The sequence below is a fragment of the Rhinoraja longicauda genome, chromosome 1 (genome assembly GCF_053455715.1).
Source record: "Rhinoraja longicauda isolate Sanriku21f chromosome 1, sRhiLon1.1, whole genome shotgun sequence".
In the NCBI taxonomy this organism is placed as follows: domain Eukaryota; kingdom Metazoa; phylum Chordata; class Chondrichthyes; order Rajiformes; family Arhynchobatidae; genus Rhinoraja; species Rhinoraja longicauda.
Window position 1 is genome coordinate 40,082,254 of NC_135953.1, and position 22,676 is coordinate 40,104,929.

General features: G+C 41.1%; 1 protein-coding gene across 1 annotated transcript in view; it reads right to left on the reverse strand.

Annotated features, from left to right (window-relative positions):
* The window catches only part of npr2 (natriuretic peptide receptor 2), a 161,937-nt gene that overhangs the window by 65,540 nt on the left and 73,721 nt on the right, over nucleotides 1-22,676 (reverse strand). The window contains exons 10-12 of the mRNA XM_078396012.1: nucleotides 12,487-12,561; nucleotides 8,510-8,587; nucleotides 8,317-8,421 (exon numbers count right to left, since the gene is read on the reverse strand). Of these exons, the coding sequence (XP_078252138.1) occupies nucleotides 8,317-8,421; nucleotides 8,510-8,587; nucleotides 12,487-12,561 (258 nt within the window). The remainder of the gene's footprint in view (nucleotides 1-8,316; nucleotides 8,422-8,509; nucleotides 8,588-12,486; nucleotides 12,562-22,676) is intronic.

The window sequence follows — 22,676 nt, forward strand, 5'->3', positions numbered from 1 at the left end:
AATTATACACCTAAATACATTCAAGTCCACATGTGTTGTAAATGATGGATTAAAGGGAAGTCTATTCCAAATGGACACCTGGAGAGAAGAAAGTGAATGATTTTCAGGTTTCGATGTACCCATTAGTGAATGAGCAAAATAAGTCAACTTCAAAAGGTTTGCAGTGAGTGGAATCCAAAGTTAAATAATTCAATTTTGAACTATTTCCAAAGATCGATAAAAGATTTGGAGATGGGAAAGATTAAGGAACAGGGTGATGAAGGGGATACAGGAACTTGTCATCAATTACTTTGTTAATGATCAAGTTGACAGGAGCAGAATATCTTATGAAATGACAAGGTGAAAACAATGAATTTGCGTTCATGAAGATAGGCGATACAAGAGAGCAGTGAATCAAAGGAGCCCAGATGGTGTTTTAAGTCACAGAGAGTGTAGATTTATTCAGTGCCGAGATCGAAGGAAGACTAGAAGGACAAAAGCTTGTTGATTCACTGCAGAATGGGTTTGCAGTGACAAACAATGATGATCGCAAAGAAAAGTGAGAAGGATGGCAAAGAGATGATGTAAAAAGTCAAGGTGTGTACGAGCAACGTAAGTTACACAACCCACAGCCATTTGGGCAGATCAGTGATAAAGTTGGCTAACTAGCCTTGCCTTGCAGAGGTTGATGGGATGCTTGACTAAAGAAAATGTGGCTAAAAAAATGTGTGTACTGCAGAAGTCAAGCCCAGACAGCTAATTTGGTTGCAGAGATACTTAACTATTGTGCATATGGTCAGTTGCATGGAAGTTGTTAATGGGCGAAATTGCCGTTATGCCTTCATGTCTGGTTACCCCAATGTGATAATTGCCTCGATTGTGGACATGGTTGGATGTCCGACTGTAACAGGAACAATTACTGTAACTGTAACAAGGACCTAAATTGCCTTCATGTCTGGTTACACCAATGTGATAATTGCCTCCATTGTGTACCTCTATTATTATACCTTGAGCACTGAAACTTGTGCAGAAAGTTTAACTCAGATAGCTAACTTGGAGCAGGTTTATTGCATATATGGTAAAGCCATCTGGTTGTGGATTTTGCATGTCACCTCCATAATAAAAAGAAGCTGTATCCTGCTATTGGTGAAGTGGGTGCTCAGATCTGGCAAGTATAGCAACATACTTGTAGCCGGCTCTGCCACTTCCCGCCTGGGCGTTAGTGGGTAAGCTTTTTGTGTTTTAAATTGATTAGCGTGGTTGTCTATTTGTTACAAGGTCAAGAACTTTAACACAGTAGTCGAAAGTGCCACCAAGCAGGAAGGTTTTATACCTCTCTCCATTTCAAACTCTGCATTTCTTTAGAGACATAGAATCATTCAGCATGGAAACAGGCCCCACGGCCAAACTTGCCCATGCCGGCCAAGATGCTCCATCTAGATTGGTTCCAATTGCCCATGTTTGGACCATATCTCTCTAAACCTTTATCATCCATGTATCTGCCCAAATGTCTTTTAAATTTTGCTATAGTACCCAACTCAACTACATTATCTGGCAGTTTGTTCCATATGCCTACTACCCTCTGTATAAAAAAGTTGCCCTCAGATTCATTTAAAAATGTTACCCTCTTACCTTAAACCTGTGTCCTCTCCTTTTTAATTCCCCTACCCTGGATAAAATAACTCTGTGCATTCACGCTACATGCTCCCCTCATAAACTTTTGTAAGATCAACCATCATCCTCCTGCGCTCCATGGAGTAAAGTCCCAACCTGCCCAACCTTTTCCTCTCTTTCAGGCCCTCGAGTCCTGGCAATATCTTCGTAAATCTTCTCTGCACACTTTCCAGAGAAATCTTCTTGACCACCCTATCTACCTGCTATGCTACCTTCGAGGAACTATGTACCTGTAATCCTAGATTCCGCTGCTCTATAACACTGCCCAGGGCCCTGTCATTCACTGTAAAGGTCCTGTCTTGGTTTGACTTCCTAAAATGCAACACCTTGCATTTATCTGCATTAAACTCCTTTTGGTCTTTCTTCAGGCCACTTACCCAACTGATCATGATGCTGCTCTAATTTCTGATAACCATCCTCGCTATCTATGATAGCGCCCACTTTAGTGTCATCTGCAAACTTACTTATCAAGCCTTGTACATTCTCATTCAAATCGTTGATATAAACCACAAACAGCAATGTGCTCAATAACAGCCCTGAGGCACGTCACTAGCCTCCTGTTTGATAACCTTCCACCATCACCCTCTGATTTTTTCCAATTAAACCAATACTCTATCCAGTTGGTTAACTCTTCCTGGATCCCATGCGATCTAATCTTCCAGATCAGCCAACCATTTGGATCCTTATCGAATGCCTTGCTGGTCCATATGGACAAAATCTATGGCTTTTCCATCATCAACCTTGTTGGTTACTTATTCAAAAAACTCCATCAGATTTGTAAGACATGATGTCCCACATACAAAACTGTGCTGACTATCTATAACCAGCCCCCGTTCATTCAAACGCATATGTACCTAATCCCTTACAATGACTTTCCATAATTACATGGATTTTCCTTGCGGCCCATTTTAAAGAGAAGCTTATTAGCCACCCTCCACTCTTCCGGCACTTCACCCATGTGCCATGATGATTGATATATCTCAGACAGGGCACTTGCAGTTTTTTCTGTAGCTTCCCACCAGATCCCCGGGTATCTCTGATCAGGTACTTTAAATAACTGATTCCATTATGAAGCAATTGCTACCCTATCATGCATAGTTAGAGCCAATATTTGTTTCATACACAACATCTGTTAGCAAAAGATGGATTAAAAGCCCTTCAAATTAGTTAATTTCCTGTCCTTAGGAGCACCATAAAAAAATCTGAACAAATTAGTGCACTCTGGACTCAGACTATTTGTGCTCAAGTCTGGGAGATACAGTCATATAAAAATATTTTGGTCTGAGGTCATGTAATGGTTAGCTGTAAGCCTAAGTTACTGGCATAATGAATATGCTCAAAGTTACCAGCATTCAAGTAATGGTTTCATTGACATGTGATCCCACATGGTAAAACGTCCAGTATATTCTTATATACGGGTTGGCTTGGCTTAGTGGCTGCATTTTGCTATCATGTGACTTTATAACTAAAGTAAAACTAATTAAATAGTTATGAATCACTGTGGAAAGTCAAAATATGTTTTTTTCTCTCTCTGAACAGTTTATAATATTTTTGGCAAAGGCGCAGAGATGATTGTCAATAAGATAGGTTAGGTTGCTCTGCCATGGCACAATATAGAAGCCAAGCATTTAAAGTGGATTTCCATTCACAGTAGCACTAAAATATAGGAGCCGGAGTATCGGTCAAGCTTGCCCTGATATTCAATGTGATCATAGCCGATCTACGCTGGCCTCAACTCCTCTTCTGTGCCTGAACTCCATTGCCCTCAAAAACCTCCTCTTTCTCAGACAGTCCCCCACGTCAAGGATGATTTATTTACATTCTCGTTTTGTGGTTCTTTTTGTGGCTAATGAGGCCAATCCACAGACTCTTCTACACATTAAGCAGGAGGCAGCCGACAAGGTGGCTAGACATTTCTGAGATGGTGCGTTCCCTCTGTGACTTATAAAATATATTCAAGGGCACTGTGGGAAGCTAGAGAAGAAATTGCAGGTGCCCTGAAATTTTTGAATCGTCATTAAATACAAGTGAGATTCCACAAATACTGGAGAATGGCAAATGTTGTGCCACTATTTAAGAAGGGCTGCAAGGAAAAGCCTGGGAACTATAGGTCAGTGAGTCTAACATCTGTGGTCATAGAGCTATTAGAGAGTATTCTGAGGGACAAGATATACATGTATTTAGATATACAAGGGTTGATTCGGGATAATCAACATGGTTTAGTATGTGGAAAATAGTGTCCCACAAATCTGGTTGAGTTTTTTGAAGATGTAACCAAGAAGCATGGTACGCTGCTCTGGAAGGTTAGATTGCATGAGATCCAGGGAGAGCTAGCTGACTGAATAGAGAATAGGCTTCATGGAAGGAAGTGGATTATTTTGGTGGAAGGTTGTTTTTTGGACTGGAGGCCTATGACCAGTGGTATGCCTCAAGTATCGGTGCTGGACCCATTGCTGTTTTGTGGTTTATATTGATGACTTGGATGAGAACTTACATGGCATGATTGGTAAGTTTTCAGATGACACTTAAATGAGTGGTATTGTAGATAGCAATGATGGTTATCAAAGGTTACAACACGATCTTGATCATTTGGGTAAATGGGGAAAGGAATGGTGAATGGAGTTTTTTTTAGCATAGAAGTTGGGATGTTATGTTACAGCTGTACATGGTGCTAGGGAGGCCACAGTTGGAGTAAAGTTGTCAGTTTTGGTCACCTTGCTGTAGGAAAGATGCTGTTAAGCTGGAAAGAATGCAGAGAAGACTTATGAGGATATTGCCAGGACTTGAGGGCCAGAGCTATAGGGGGAGGTTGGACAGGTTATGACTGCATGCCTTGGCGCCTAGGAGGATGTAAAGTGATCTTATAGAGGTGTATAAGAACGAGGGGGATAGGGTAGGTGCACAGTCTTTTACCCAGAGTTGGGGAATCACAAACCAGAGGATAGCTTGGCGGAATGGAAAGATTTAATAGGAATCTGAAGGGCAATCTTTTCACCCAGAGGGTGGTGGGTATTTGGAAAGAGCTGGAGGAGGAGGCACTTGAGGTAGATACTATACCAACATTCAAAAGACATTTGGACAAGTGCATGGATAAGAAAGGTTTAGAGAGATATAGGCAGGTGATGATACTAGTGTCGATGGGGGACCTTGGTGGGATTGGACAAGCTGAGCAGAAGGGCCTGTCTCCATGTTCAGCTATAACTATTATGCAGTACCTCTATATGCTCCTAATGTATGGCCTAGAATTTCACATTGGATTGAATGCACATTTGATGGTCATGGGCCACTAAGGTTCCCAAGAGTCATTAGGAATATTGTATTTCTGTAAGGAGTCTTGCGCATTTCTTTGAGTCTTTCTTTCTCTGTCTGTCTAATAATCACTTCCCATGACTGAATTTGGAATAAAGTGCCTGCTTTTGGGAACTTCGTGTTGGACAAGCAATCACACTTAAAAGGTGTGCACTTGGTGAGGAGGGTTTGGGGGTTATGGAGAAATGGCACAGAAGAAGAGTTTACTTTGACTCAAATTGCTGCTTTGCAGCCCGATGGTTGATGGATGAAATTAAGGACATGCCTTTATTTCCTTTGAATAAAAAATCCCTGTAGGACAAAGTTTGGGAAGAAATTCATGTCATACTTGGCTAAAATTAAAATGGACTCCTTCTCCTTAAACTTCCCATCTATAGTCAACCCCCACCTACATCCCCCGTCACACCCCTTTTGCCCCATGTATGTCGTCAGCTCATCTGTGCTAATACCAGAAAACATTCCGTTGCCACTTCCAAATTCTATGATTCTTTAGCTCTCCTGGAACGTCTGCCATCGTTTACACTCCGCAAACTCCAGCAGGTCTTTAACTCTGCTCATAGGTTCCTCTTTAACACTACAATAAGTAATTCTCAGAAACAATTCCTGTTATTGCTAACATGCATTGGCTTCCATTGTGGCACTGTGAAAAAATTTAAAATCCTCATCTGTGTTCGAATACTGTCAAGGCTTTCTCCCTCTCTGTGTCAAATCACCTCCAGCCATACTGTGCTTCTGCTGTTCTAGGGTGGGTGTATTTCCTGATTTGCACCATTGGAGACATCTATGCCTTCAGTTCTCTGGGCACTTGGTTCTGGAATTCCCTCCATGAACCTCGCTACTAATTCATCATTTTAGAAATCAGCTCAAATGCTTTGACAAATTTTATTTCTCTTGAAATAACCTGTTCATTTGGACAGGTATATGGATAGGAAACATTTAGAGGAATATAGGCAAACACGGGCATAAATGGGGCATCTTGGTCAGCATGGGCAAGTTGGGCCGAAGGGCCCGTTTCCGTGCTGAATGACATCGTGACTCTAAATGTTTCACCTTTCACAGAGGTTCTTTCTACCAGTACCACATGCTCTACCTCACTGTGCACTTCTGCTGAATTCTTATTACCTGCTTCAGCAGGCCTCCCTTTCTGTATTCAGCATTATCTTTGAACACATTGTGCAATCAGCATTACATTGTTTAAGCCAGATCCATATAGCTATAGTACACATTCCAAATTTCACATCACATTCCTCTTTCAACACAACAGCACAAAAAGCAGCAGAGAGAAAAGGTAATGATATTTTGGATTCTTTAATCGTGAAGAAAACTTTTACTAGGATGAATAAAATGGAGAGGAATGTTGTTTCATGGAATCAACAAAGATTTGCATAAAAATTTGCATCTTCAGTACATATCAGGAACAATACCACAAATCAAACTGCCTTTGAGTTTCAACAATTAAGCTAATGCACACCGGCTTTTCAAAGCCCGATCTGTATTTTCTGCCGTAAACGTAGTTATTTAAAAAAATTAAATTGCATGAAGAAAAGTCCCGATAAACCTTTATCAGAACAGCTGTTTAGGAACAACTGAAATCTTGTACCCTGTTTCAGACCACACAGTTTAGAAAAGATGTGAAAAAGTCTTCAAGAGGATGCAGAAGAGATACACTGTTGTGATTTCAGTAAAAAGGAATTTCAGTTTTGTGGATAAACTGGATGCGTGGGACTTCTCTTTGGCAGAGAGGAGGTTACAATGGGATGTGAAAGAAAGTGTTTAAAATCAGGACAGTTCTGGGAAGAATGAACAGGAAGAAACTGTTCCCAATAGTGGAAGGGTCAAGGAGCAGAATGAAAGTGATGAGCAAAAGAAGCCGAAAGATCTTATGGGAAAAACATTTTTTTTTCTTGTCTTGTTGAGCAAGTGGTTAGAATTTAGAATAAATGGCTTAGACAGAGGTATTGTAGTTAGTGGAGGCAAATATCGATTATGGTCTTCAAAAGGTAATTGGATAAATACCTATCGTTAAAACAAAATTGTAGGGCTATGGGCAGAGGACAGAAAAGTAGAACAATCTGCATTGTCCAGAATGCTGCATGGATTAGAGGACTTAAACTGCAGGGAGGTTGGATAGACTTGGATTGTTTTCATCAGAGTTTGAGGGGAGACTTGTTTGAAGCATATAAAGTTATGAGAGACATTCAGAACCTTTTCCTCAGGATGGAAATGTCCAACACTAGAGGGCATGGCTATAAAGGTGAGAGGGGGAACGTTTAATCGAGATGTACAAGGCAAATTTCTTTTACATAGAAAGCAGAGGCCTGGACTGCATTGCCAGGGGTAGTGGTAGCAGTGAAGGCAGATGTGATAGTAGCGTTTCAAAGGCTTTTGGCTAGGCACATGGAAGTGCAGAGAATAGAGGGATATGGATCATGTACAGGCAGATTAGATCAGTTTAACTTGGCAACATTGTGGGCCAAAGGGCCCATTCCTGTGCTGCACTGTTCTGTGTTCTATGTTTTATGTTTTATGATTCAATGGGCCGCAAATCTTCTTCCTTGCTGGATGTTTTATGCCATTCAGTGATCCAATGAAGCTCCTCATGACCCTTGAAATTGACTCAAAGGGGCAAATTTTAAGATGTTGCTACAATTCAAACTATAATGATCTCACTATCTTATCTTAGTAGAACACTCAGCTCTACATCCCCGTGAAGACAAGGTGCGTGAACTCATTCAAACACTGCTTGAAGCAGAGAGACCCAGAAGCAAAGCAAATGTAATCCCTCAGTTCCACATGCCGGTCTTTTGCTCCTGGACTCAGTGATGAACACAAGTCCCAGGACAGGTCAGACAAGCTGGGAATCTACCTCCAGCTCACCTCTGACTTCTGCGTTCCACTGATGTCAGAGGTGAGCTGGTCTCAACATTGCTGTTAGTCAGTGGTTCCTCTGGAACTGCCAACTGAAGTCTTGTTATACAAAAACATCAAAATCATCAAACATACAATATTTGATAGTAAGAATAGTTTTGGTTACATTCCCCACAAAACAAGTTTCACTTGCAGGCCAAACATTAGCTGATGTATCATTGTCCAACAAATAACTGGCCTGTCATCATCTTAATAACTGAAAACGCCTAGTTAGAAAATGAAATTAAAATCTTCATTTTCTCGCTAAGTGATTTCAGTTGTTAAGATAATAACCAACCAGTTAATCACTGGACAATGATACATTGGTTAATATTTAACCCAAGGATTTAATTTCAAGCAATAAGCTGCATAATTAACCAAGTGACTATACTTTAAGAAAAATTGCTCCAGTTTCCATCTTCATCTCAATTGCATCACATATCTTACCTGAAGACTTCCTCGAGGGCAATATTCTGTTACAATACAAATATTTGGAGTATCAATACAAGCTCCAATGAACCTTGTCAGATGATTAAACTGCACATCCCGCATCTGTAACAAACACAATGTCAGGCATATTTGTGATCAACCATAAAAATGATAAGGGTTTCTGAAGAGACTCATAAAATTGTCCACTTACATGTTTCAGTTCAAATAGCACTTGCCTGGTTAGCTCAATCCTTTTCTTATTTACATGTTTTATTGCAACTAAATTACCCTGGAAATAAAGATGAAAAGGTTACTAGTCAAATTGAAATGGCTATAGAGGTAGAGGGAAGTAATATCATTGTCAGTGTCACAAACTTATTTAATTCTGTTACAAAAAACCCAAAATATTTAAAGAAACTTTTTCTAGTTTTGAATAAATATTGCAAATAGTAATTTGACTGCATCAATTAACTTGTGGTGTGTCACTATTGTGTTTAATTCTAAAAGCATTAAATTCATTATCAATATAGCAAAATACCATTATCAGTTTATTGCCAGCCGTATTATCCAAAACTACTCAAGAGTCTAATTAAAATGGACAACAAATAAAATTTGTTACTCATGACAAAAATAAACGAATGCTAATACTTTATAAATGCTTCTCATTGGCCTAGGATTTGCACATGATCAGTGTATAAATCAGATCGAGTTCACAGAGTTTCTGTATTAAGTCCAAGCTCACCATCAAGAAGGAATTGACATCATCCTTCATCAATCCTATTTTATTCACTTGCCATTCACCTTAATTCCTCCAATTCTACCACACAGCTACACAGTAGGAACAATTTATTGTTGCCAATTGACCTACCAACATAATACATCTTTGGAATGTGGGAGTAAACTGGATGAAACCTTCACAGGAAGAACGTGCAAACACAGAAAATCAGGATTGGATCTGGATTTCTGGAGGTGTCAGGCAGTTAATATATAATTGCGAGAGGGATGGATAGGGTAGACAGTCAGAATGTTTTTCTCAGGATGGAAAAAAAATCAAATGCTGGAGGGTATAGCTTTAAGGTGAGGGGCAAAGTGGGGCAAAGTTTAATGGAGATGTGTGGGACAAGATTTTAGTTTTTTTTACACAAAGGGTGGTGCATGCTGGAATATGTTGCCAGAGGTGGTGGTTGAAGCAAATGCATTAATGGCATTTAAAAGACTTTTGGACAGGGATATGGCTATGCAGGGAATGTAGGGATATTTGTTATCATATCATATCATATATATACAGCCGGAAACAGGCCTTTTCGGCCCACCAAGTCCGTGCCGCCCAGCGATCCCCGTACATTAATACTATCCTACACCCACTAGGGACAATTTTTACATTTACCCAGCCAATTAACCTACATACCTGTACGTCTTTGGCAGGTAGATAATTGATGGTATTGGCATCATATTAAGTGCAGACATTGGTGGCTAAAGGACCTATTCTGGAGTTGTAGTGTTGTATGTTCTATGTTGTCTAGTAACTCTGCCGTTCATCGTACAGGATCCCCAAAGAAAACCTCTTCGGAAATTAATCTAATTAAGTTATTGACTTTCACGGCCGCATTGATGACCCTTCTTCCCTTTATCTACGTTTCCGACCACTTTCGCTGAACGAAACAGTGATTTACCAATAATTCTTTCAATCTACTATACTCTAACTGCTGCTCATTAAGCAGTATGCCTAAACAGAGATCTGGTGACCATTCGGCAGTACATCACCATACAGTCTCTAAGGGTACCAATGGACTTCTGGTCATCCATCACTTTAAGTCTCCTGCGCACTCCCACTCTGACCTCTGCCCTCATCCTCCTACACTTTTCCAATAAGGTTTTATCGTAAGCTCAATAAGAGGCACTGCTTCTTTTGATTAGAATGACTAAACATTGATTCAGATAGAAATTCTGTTGTACCCACTATTTCATACTAGACATATCTGTTTTTGCCTTAAAACATTCATTCTCTTTCAATTTAATCTCTACTGCCTTCTACCCTGTCACACACTTTACTTTTGGTTTCTACCTCTCCTCAAATTTCTCCTTCATTCCCAGCACCCGGCTTTATATCTCCAATTCTTTCTAATTCTGGCAAAAAGGTTATGGATTTGCACAAAAGCCACCATTGAGCATTATGAATAATTTATCTTTTTATTTTAAATTTCCATCATCTCACTTTGGTCTTAGAATCATATTCCCAATTCATGTTGTCATGTGGATTTTAATCATTCAATTACCTTTGCTCAGGAGCGTTCTGTGATTTATATGATCACTAGTGAGACTTTTACAGACTGCAGAGCACCAGAAATGTGGTGTCTGCTCATCCTATTGCCTACAGAGTGTGTAAAAATCTTGCAAAAGGTGGACTGCAGATATTGCTTTATTTCTAAAAACACAAATCATTATCATTAAACTGCAGCCCCATGCAGGATATGGTTAAAAATAGTAGTTATTTTAATTTTTGACACTCCGTAGCTTTAGAGTCATAGAGTCTTACAGCGTGGAAAAAGGCCCTTCGGCCCAACTTGCCCACACCGACCAACTTGTCCCATCTACACTAGTCCCCCCTGCCTGCGTTTGGCTCTTATCCCTTTAAACCTATCCTATCCATGTACCTGTCTCCATCCCTTTCCGCAGAGACTGTTCCCTCCGTAACTCCCTGGTTAACTCGTCCCTACCGACCCAAACTACCCCATCCCCAGGTACTTTCCCCTGCAACCGCAGGAGATTCAACGCCTGTCCCTATACCTCCTCCCTCGACTCTGTCCAGGGACTCGGACAGTCTTTTCAGGTGAGACAGAGGTTGAGGTTGCACCTCCTCCAACCTCATCTACTGTATCCGCTGTTCCAGGTGTGGACTCCTATATATCGGTGAGACCAAGCGCAGACTCGGCCATCGTTTCACTGAACACCTCTGCCTAAACCTACCTGAATTCCCGGTTGCTAAACACTTTAACTCCCCCTCCCATTCCCATACAGACCTTTCTGTCCTGGGCCTCCTACATTGTCAGAGAGAGGCCTAGCGTAAATTGGAGAAACAGCACCTCATATCTGTCTTGGGCAGCTGACACCCCAGTGATATGAATATTGACTTCTCTAACCATGTAACACCTGCTTTCCCACATCCTTCCCCTTTCCCAGATCTCTGACTGTCCCTGATTACATTTTATCTCTGTTTGCTTTGTTGTTACATTCTCTTAGCTAACAATGATCTACTGTATTCTACATTTTCTTTCATCTCCACCCCCTTTGGTGTCTTGTACTCACACGTCACACTTCCTTATCTCCGTATCTCCCCGTCCCCCCACCCAATGACTCAGTCTAAAGAAGGGTCTCGACCCGAAATGTCACCCATTCCATCTCTCCAGAGATGCTGCTTGTCCTGCTGAGCCACTCCAGCATTTTGTGCCTATCTGTCTAAATGTTGCTTAAATGTTGCAATAGTGCTTGCCTCAACTATCTCCTCCAGCAGCTCGTTCCATATACCCACAAACCTTTGTGTAAGGAAGTTACCCTTCAGGCTTCTATTAAATCTATCCCCCCTCACTTTAAACCTATGTCCTCTGGTTCTTAATTCCCCTACTCTGTGCAAGAGACTGTTTTGGACGGCAGAGTTAAAGTGGAATTGGGAGACAAGTGGTTGCTGCTTCCTGTGATTAACTGGTGAAACATATTTTTGTAATACCTGTTGGATGTGTTCTGAAAGGAAGAAATGATTAAGCCATGTATATTAACCAGACTCAATCACATTTGTGATGCCACTGCGGCAATCTGATTGAAATAGGAAGAGGATATCCCACTTCAATGACTGGTTGAGTGCTGTTACATTAATAATGATCTGAAGCTATTTCCGTTCTGCACCTTATGTACATGAAGAGGGCAATAGCTGATAGCTTTTTCATCCTCGTTTGGCTCTCAGCAGTGGTATACCCTGTTGATGCAGGTTTTCACCACAAGCCATCCCAGGGGCTTTAAGGCACTAAATCAATCTGAAGAACAGATCTCACCCCAGCAGATGTGAATTCATGGCTTCAGACTAGTGCATATATTACAAATCCTACAACTTCCTGCACACTGCCCCATAATTAAAATCTGACATCAATGCCACAAAGCAAATGGATGCATTGTAGATGGAACTGAGATAAGTACCTTAAAGTAGCCAGTCTTTGCAAAAAGCTGGTATTTCCCTTGGGTTGTCAGTAATGAGCAATAACTAGAGCCTCGCTGAAGAGGGAAAAAATAGAAAATGAAATAGCATAAGTTGAAGAAGACACAGGACCTCATAACATTTTAAATGGTTTCCAAAATAACATCCATGTTTTAACTTGAATTTTAAAGTTCATGTTTTAAGACACCATTGTACTTTGCAACCAAGAATGTAGGGACGAAATATGGGTACCTTTTAATCGAATTGATGGAGAAACCTGGCAGCCAAGCCAGAAATTTCATTCAGTTTCTTCAAGAGCTGGTGCTTTACATTTACATTGCAAAATCAAATTAGCCTTTGGTTTGGTTTGATTAACTATCTTTCAGCAATAGCACCCAATTTGATGGAATTCCATCTTCTGCCCCGTCAACCTTGGGTGCGCCTGAATCAATGGTCACAGTTGCAGAAGTAAGATTACCTTTCCTGAAAGGAAACCCGTGAAGAGCAACTGGTTCAGATGGATAACCAGCTGCGTCCTCAGAATTTGTGTGGATCAAATGGTTGGAGTATTCAAAGACAACTTTAACCTCTTACTACTCCATTCTGAGATTCCCACCTGCTTTAAGAATACCACTGTTATCTTGATGCTTAACAGAAGCTGGGTAGCATGCCTTAATAACTACTATTCAATGGCTTTGACATCCTCCATCGTGAAGTGGTCTGAGAAGCTAGACATGGCGCACAATTAACATCAATCTCCCAGACACCCTTGATCCACTGCACGTTGCCTATTGTTGCAACAGGTCCACAGCAGATGGCATCAGTTATGGATGTAGCTTACTCCATCACGCAGACTGGCCTCCCCATCATCGACTCTGTCTGCACTTCACTCTGCCTTGGGAAAGCAACCAACATAACCTAAGACCTTTTTCACTGCAGTCATTCTGGCTTCTCCCCTTTCCTGTCAGGCAAAAGACACAAAAGCTTAAAAATATGTACTGCCAGATTTGGGAACAGTTTCTTCCCCATTGCTAGCAGACTACTGAAGGGTGCACCGATATGCTAATCTTCCAACTTACATCATTGTGAACTTGGACTTTTTCTCTGTAACTGTAACATTACGATGATTTAACACCATATTCTGCACTCAGGTATCTTTCTCCTTGCACTCGCTATTGTACCTATGTATGGCTTGATTGTACTCGTCTATAGTTTTTTTAACTGAATGGAAGCTCATCACTGTATCTCAGTATATGTGACAAGAATAAACCCATAACAGTTCCAGTTCCTGGCACAGATCTTGCTGCCTAGGAAAGCCTACCAAATGGACGTACTGGGGAATCAAAATATTCTTCCATAGGACGGGAAGAGAGATTTAATGAGGAACGAAACACAAGTTTCATTGCGAACGGCAGAAAAATCTGAGCAATATCAATGGTTCAATGTACCAGGTATAGTGAAAAACATTTTTGCATACAGCTTCATCCTGTACTTCTTCCCGAATATGTACCACACTCTGTTCCTAGAACTATAGCAATGAGACTCCAACATAATGGGCCAGCTCTTCCGTTGCACAGAGATCACTGGTTGTCTCTCCTCCATCTTGCATGGTCCAGGGTGTCATTTCCCAGTGGAAGCCTTGGTGTGGTCTAAACCATTGCAGTGCCTCCCTCAGTGTAAGAAACCGGCTCTGCTCATTGAATGGTTTTGACAGCCAGAGAAACTCTGCCTACAGGTTCACCAGTTGTCATGTTTATTTTTTCGAAAGACTTTCAGAGGGATTCACAAGAGCAGTGCTCTTGAATGCCAATAAATTGGGTAAAATTAATTCGCTGATGGTCGGCTGTTGAAGAACTTTTACAAAAACTGTGAAGTTTTAGTTAACCAAGCCCAATCTGGAAAATCAGCAGCCAGTCATCATCTAGTACTTATCATCTTCTCAGTCTACAATAAGTTACTATATAACATCCACATAAATGTACATCACTTGCCTTCAAATCCCAGCTTCAGTGATCCTTCACAGAGAGTTTAGTCCTAAACTGATGTTGCAAAAGTTTCAACAATGTGACCTTTAGATTCACTTCATGGACCTTTTATTTTCAAATAGACCAAGTGGACCCATTGAGCCCAAACCTCTCCTGCATTGGTGCAGCACCCTCTACCAGCCCCCTCCCCACTCCCTCCCTCCCCCCCTCCCCTCCCTCCTCCCTCCCCTCCACCTCTCCCCCCACCTCCTCTCTCTGCCCTCCTCTTCCCCTCCCCCCTTTCCCCTCCCCCCTTATCCTCCCTCCTCTCCACTCCCTTCCTCCCTCCCTCCCTCTCCCTCCCTAGGAGATAGATTTAAACTTTAGAATGTGAATAACTTTAAACATATAACACCGATTTCAATGATACTTCTTCCATTAGCACCAAGGGATGACAGTGAGTAAGGTGGGCCTAAAATTGTCGCGCTATCGTGTACCGTTTTTCCGCTGTAGTTCAGGAACAAACAAACAAACAAATGAGAGTTTTAGTATAGATAGATGAAGCTTCAGCATGTATAACTTTCTTCAAAACCAAGGCCAATAATTTCTGACTAGTTCTGGCTCTCTTCAATCAAAATTCAGCTGTTCAGAAATCTTTTGCAAAATTTGCAAAGGGCTCCTCCACTGCTAGAAATACAGTCTGAGCAAAAGTAAGAAAAATGAACCTGAAATATTCAAAATATTTACGAGTAAACAATACCATTTGGTAATCATATAAAAATAGTGGCTGTTTTAGCTCTTTGACAGATCTATCCAATTAGTGTCATTCTATTCTTTTTCCAGATAATGCACAAAGAACTCGCTGTGTAAATTATTCCTCCACATCTCATCTTTCTTCATTGTTGTCTGTCCTACTTGCCAGATATTTGTACACCAGAAGCAATTTACCTCATCAAAGCCCTCCATGAACTTTGTGGGCCCATCCCTGTGCTGTACTGTTCTATGTTCTATGAATGATCACTTCTGTGAAGTATTCCCCAACCTTTCAGTTTGAAGACAATTGCAAATTTGTCGTTTCTTTACATGACTAAAAATTCTCATTCTTTGATATAGTGAACGCCAGTATGCAAATGTTGGGTTTGTACTTTATCCCAAAGCTTTTCTCCATGAGCAAAACAAATTATTAACACTATGAATCTTCTCATGCACACAACTACATAAGGGCAGAATGGTGGTGCAGCGGTAGAGTTGCACCAGAGACCCAGCTTCAATCCCGACTACGGGTGCTATCTGTACGTAGTTTGTACGCTCTCCCTGTGAAAGCATGGGTTTTCTCTGAGATCTTCGGTTTCCTTCCACACTCCAAAGAAGTACAGGTTTGTAGGTTAATTGGCTTGGTATAAATGTAAATTGTCCCTAGTGTGTGTAGGATAGTGTTAATATGCGGGGATCGCTGGTCGATGCGGACTCGGTGGGCTGAAGGGTCTGTTTCCGCACTGTATCTCTAAATAAAACTAAACTACATTTCCACTTTATCCCATTCCCGAGTATATCGAGACATAACCAGTTTATGGTGACTTTGAATTTCTTTGGTCCAATTTCTTATATTATACCTTTGGTATCATAGTGGTATCATAGATAGCAAAGATGGTTATCAGAAATTACAGCAGGATCTTGATCAGTTGGGCAAGTGGGATGAGGAATGGAGTTTAATGCAGATAAGCGCGAAATGTTGCATTTTGGTAAGTCAAGCCAGGGCAGGACAAGCCAAGCAAGTCACCCGGTGAATGACAGGGCTCTGTGGAGTGTTGTGGAGCAGTTCCTTGAAAGTGGTATCACAAGTGGATAGGGTGGTCAAGAAGGCTTTCAGTACATTGGCCTTCTTTGGTCAGGGTATTGAATATAGAAGTTGGGATGTTATATTCCAGTTGTACAATATGATGGTGGGGCCATATTCGCAGTTTCAGTCATCCTGAGAAAGGAAGGATGCTGTTAAGCTGTAAAGAGTGTGGAGAAGATTTACAAGGATGTTGCTAGGACTTGAGGCACTGAGCTATAGGGAGAGGTTGGGCAGGCCAGGAGTATATTCCTTAGAGCACAGGATGACGAGGAGTGATCTTATAATTGGCATATATTTTACTTTAGTTTAGAGATACAGCGCGGAAGCAAGCCCTTCGGCCCACCGGGTTTGCGCCGACCTGTACGTCTTTGGAATGTGGGAGGAAACTGAAGATCTCGGAGAAAGCCCATGTAGGTCACGGGGAGAACGTACAAACTCCGTACAGACAGCACCCATAGTTGGGATCGAACCCGGGTCTCCAGCGCTGCATTCGCTGTATGGCAGCAACTCTACCACTGCACCACTGTGCCGCCCTAAATATATGATTATGAGGGGAATAGATAGGTTGAATACCTAGGTTTTTTTTTACACAGAGTAGGGGAATCAACAAACAGAGAACACAGGTATAAGATGAGAGGAGAAAGATTTAATAGGAACCTGAAGGTCAACATTTTCACAGTGTGGTGGGCTATTGAACGAGCTGCCAGAGGAAATAATTGAGGCAGGTACGATAACAGCATTTAAATGACATTTGGACAGGTACATGGATAAGAAGGATTTAGAGGTATTTGGGTCTAACACAGACAAGTGAGACTGGTGTAGATGGGGCAGCTTGGTCTGCATGGGCACATTGGACTGAAAGGCCTTTTACCGTGCTGCTTAACTCTATCACTGCAACAAAGCAGAACCAATAATAAACATCCTTTATTGAATGCGAGCATTTCAAATTGATCTGCGCTGTCATGAACATCAATATATCTAGGTCAGACCATGTGAAATAGTCATTTTTTAAAGAAATGCTTCCACTTGTACACACTACACTATTCCCGCTTTAATGACAATATTCACACAAACAATCAGGTTTTTGCATATGAAACCATGCAATTCATTATTTGCAAGGCTATACATATGTGGTTGTAAATGTAACCATTTAGTTAGTTCTGTTAGTTCTTTCAACTGCAAAACCCTTTACTGCTAGCAGCACTTTCCTTCAGGTTTAAGTGATTCTTCATACATATCTCATAGAGTCAATCAATTCTTCATACATATCTCATACAGACTTAGTCTGGAGTTCTGATTTATAATTGCTGCATTAACAGCAATCTTCATTTTTGGCGCACATTACATTACTTGTTCTGGATCTCCACCTTCTTAATAGCCCTCATGGGGAAAACAGTTTGCGCAAATCATAACACAAATGTCTAATCGCACTGATAAATACAATGGTACAAAACTACAATGTAATTGTCATACCACTACATATCATGAACTCAATGATAACAGTCTCTACTTTGCTTGCCATTTAACACCCTTTCTTGCTCATTTCTCATCTGTCATTGCACCCTGACTTTCCTTTCCACCTTCCTTTTCCATTTACCTCTTTCTCTTTTCAGCCTTTGCTCTTTCCATCCACTACTTTTCCTTGAACATCCATGATTTATTAGGTTTAAACTTGCATTCATCAGCTTATGAATGAAACTTCCAGACCTTTGTTTCATTTGTTGCCACTTTCATGCCAGAGATGGATTCCATCTAAAATTCTCTGTACAGTTCTCCGTACTGACCAGACTTAGAAAATAGGTGCAGGAGAAGGCCATTCGGCCCTTCATGCCATGTATGATAAGTCATCAGGACACAGAGTCACACACTATGGAAACAAAGCCTTCAGCCCAATTTGTCCATGCTGACCAAGATGCCCCACCTAAGATGGTCTAATTTATCTGCATTTGGTCTATACCCATGTAAACCTTTCCTCTCCATGTATCTCTCCAAAGATAGCGCATTCAGATATTGGTGTTTGGGAATGTCAGGGTAATTTGACCTCTGATGGTATACTCTGGGTAACTGGTATAATCTCCTGCAGGCGCCTGCCTGTTGATCCCTTCTCACTTGCCCATCATAATCCTTTTCCGACTCCTTCAGTATTACAACACATGCTGTAACCGCAGTGATGGCCTGCAAATGCAATAAACATGCAAACAAATCTAACATTTGGAAAGGATAATGTTGACCAGATTAGCTCAAATCATAGAAAAAAAGCTGTTGTGACGCCACAGTAATTATCTCCAAGCTTGATGTCCACTGCAAACCCATTTTAAATCCAACTCTCTCAATCTTCCCATTTCATTGCCAATGTCTGATGGGGAAGTATTCTTTTTATTCAACATTAATCAGCAAGTATCATTCTTAATCAACAATGATAATAAATCGAATGATTATAACAAGGTCTGAGGGAATCTGCCAAGAAACAAATGCCAAAACTCATGAATAGGCTCCATTGCTTCTGTTCATTATGTTACAACTACTTGAAGCTAATTTTCAATCTAATTAAGTCATGGAGTCGTACAGCATGGAAACAAGCCCTTTGCCCCAACTTATCCACGCTGAACAAAATGCCCCATTAATGCTAGTCCCACCTGCCTGTGTTTGGGCTCATATACCTTTAAACCTTCCCTGTTCATGTACCTGTCCAAATGTTTTTTAAATGTTATAATACCTGCCTCATCTACATCCTCTGGTAGCATACTAAATACCCAACACTCTTGCAAAAAACTTGTTCCTTGGGTTCCTATTAAATCTTCCCCCTCTCACATTAAACCTATGTCCTCTGGTTCTTGATTCCCCTACTTCGGGTAAAAGATTCTGTACATTTTGTTCCCCTCATAAATTTATACACCTCCATTATATCACCCCTCAGCTTCCTATGCTCCAAGGAATAAAGTCCTAGCCTGCCCAACCACTGTCTATTGATCAGGCAACATCTCATCCTGGCATTATCCACATAAATGTTCTCAGCACTCTTTCCAGCTTAATGGTATAAATAAAGAAACAAGATTGTATTTCAACTCAGTGAAATCAATATGAATATGTATTTCTGTTTTATTGGCCACTGCAAAGAACGTTTCCATTCCCAAAAATTCTCTTTTAGAATGTCATCTTTATTTTCCAAATCGCAAAGTATTCTATTATGTCATAGTGCCGCAATGACACCAAAAAAAACACAAGCCAAGAAGAGTCTGCATCGATTGCTGATGGGCATTTTCTGTCTTTGCTATTTGAAATAGGCAAACAGTTCTGTCAAAATGGAATTTTATACAATCACAGTAAATGTGCAATGTTTCCAAAGCAGCAGGAAAAACTCAATAGATCCACTGATATCTGCCGAGACAGAAACAGACTTGAGGTTGATGGACTTTCATTGAAACGTCAGCCTGAAGCCTGACCTAATGATTCTTTGGACCATGTTTTTAAAACTATTTTTTAAGCATCTATAGCATTTTGTGTTGCATTAATGTTTCTCAGTTTTTCTTTAAATTTTATTTTCATTCCCAATGGGCACACAAATCTGAATCATAGCTATGTTTTTAAACCAGAACTTGTGCAAGTCTTAAATAATAGTTTTGCCAAAAACATTGTTTGCAGTTGGAATTCTAAATAATTCTAAATAATTCACTCAAAGAGAAATGTAATACAGCAGGAGGAAGGCAGAGTCCAGGCAAGCTCCAGTGAAAGGAGGTGCTATAAATAAGGGACTAGACAGGAGATTCTGTTAATGTAATTAAGACTCCAGGGTAGGGTGTTGCATCCTGGGTGTTAGGGTCAAGAACATCTCTGAGTGGTAGCAGAACATTTTCAAGAGAGAGGGTGAGTAGCCAGAGGTCATTGTATATATTAATACCAATGACATAAGTAGAAAAAATGATGAGATCATGCAAAGTGTTTATAAAGAGTTAGGCTGAATGTTAAAATGCAGGTCCTTGAGGGTTGCAATCTCCAAATTACTCCTGCTGCCACACAAGAGTGAGGATAGAAATAGATGGATGGGGCAGAGGATGTTTCCATTAGTGTGAGAGTTTAGAACTGAGGACATAACCTCAGAATTAAAGGCCGTTCTTTTGGGAAGGAAATTATGGGAAATTTCTTTCGTCAGAGGGTGGTGAATCTATGGAATTCTTTGCCGCAAAAGGTTGTAGAGGTCAAGTCAGTGGATATTTTTAAGACAGAGATAGATAGATTCTTGATTAGTACAGTAGTCAGAGGTTGTGGGGAGAAGCCAGGAGAATGGGGTTAGGAGGGAGAGATAGATGTTTGAGTGGCAGAGCAGATTTAAACCACCGGATGGCGCCAGCAATGGCTGCCTCGCCAGCAGGCTGTCTGTCCTTTCCTTCTTTCTGTTTTAATTGTATGTGTTAAATGTATGTTTTTAGTGTTCTTTAGCTTGTTTTATGTGGGGTTGGAGGAAACTTTTTCTAATCTCTTGCCTCTATGGAAATGCGATTTTTTTCCATATCGTATCTCCGTCTGCACTGCAGCCTAACATCGAGGAGTTGATGGCCTTTGCTGAAGACCGATTTTGAGAGCTCCATCGTAGTCGCCTGTGGACTTACCATCGAGAAACTCGTGATCCCTTTGCCAGGGATCGACCTCGGAGCTCCAACCGTGGGTGCTTGTGGACTTAACATCACGGAGCCTGCAGTCTCTAGTCAGAGACCAACTTCGGGAACTCCAAGCCACGGGAGTTTCGATTGCCCCGACGCAAGTGTTTCGATCGCCCCGACGCGGGAGTTTCGAACGCCCCGACGCGGGAGCTTCGATCGCCCCGACGCGGGAGCTTCGATCGCCCCGACGCGGGAGCTTCGATCGCCCCGACGAGAGAGTTTCGAACGCCCCGACGAGGGAGTTTCGATCGCCCTGACACGGGAGTTTTGATCACCCCAACATGGGGGCTTCGACCGCCGGCTGTGGAAGTCGATGGATGGTTCGACTGCCCTGACCACGGAAGAATAAAGAGGAAGAAGTTTGGACTTTTTTGCCTTCCGTCACAGTGAGTAATGTGGGGAATTCGCTGTGGTGGATGTTTATGCTAACTTTTATGTAGTTGTGTGTCTTGTCGCTTTTTTTTCGTATGACTGTATGGTAATTCGCATATCACTGTACCTTAATTGGAACATGTGACAATAAAAGACCTTTGAAACCTTTGAGTTGAATGGATGAATAGCCTAATTTTATTCGTATTCCTTATAACCTTATGACCTAAAAAATGGCTGAATACCTGGTGCAGGCAGGAAGGATTCAGTTTCTTGAACCCTTGACATCTCTACTGGAGCAGACCTGTACAAGAACTGTTGCATCTGAACTGAAGAGGTCCAATATATCCTGAGGAAATTTTGCTGGAGCTACTCATGATTGTTTAAACCAGTCCCGCAGATGGGCGAGACCTAAAATGTGTATGAGATGTCACAATCTTCTTAATTTCCATGGGAAAATAATATCAAACAATTGGAGTATTGTAACTGTTAGAATCTTTAAAAAAAAAAAAAAAAAGCTTTTAATTGCAGGTCAGATTGTCAGGCTAAGATAGATTCAGAAACTTATACAACATGGAAACAGGCCCTTCCACCCAACTCATCCATGTTATCTAAGATGCCTTTCTAAGCTAATCCTATTTGCCTGCATTTAGGTCATAACCCTCTAAGTGGCCAGGAACTTTTAAGAAGAAACCATCTGGGAAAAGGAAACATTAATCCAAATTTAATTAAATGTGGGTTAATAAATGAAAGCCAATGAGCTTTTTAAAGAACAAATTGTATTCAACCAACTTGATTAAGTTCACTTTATGAAGTACGAGAGGAAGATTAATGGAACAAATGCAGTATTATATATTCTTTTTGAGTGTTGGCATGTTAGCGTGAATGATTGCTTTTCATGCTGGTGAGAAGTTTGCAATAGTGCTCCTCAGGAGATAGTTTCACAGTTTAGGGTGGCACACAGTGACAAAAATTATCAGACTAATTATTGCCCCATCAATTCATTCTCAATGTGCGTAAGATAATGGAAAGTATGGTCGAAGGTAGTATAAAGCGATACATGGTCCCCCAAAATACTCGCTTCTCAGTGCTCATTTGGGGTTTTGCAGGTGCATGGTTCCTTGAAGATGGAGCTGCCGGTAGATAGGGTGGTCAAAAAGGCATTTGGCACATTGGCCTTCATCAGTCAGAGTATTGAGTATAGAAGTTGGGAGGTTATGTTGCAGTTGTATAAGACGTTGGTGGACCGCATTTAGAGTATTGTGTTCAGTTCTGGGTACCATGTTATAGGAAAGATGTTGTCAAGCTGGAAATGGTAAAGATATACTGCACAAGAATGTTACCAGGGCTAGAGGGTCTGA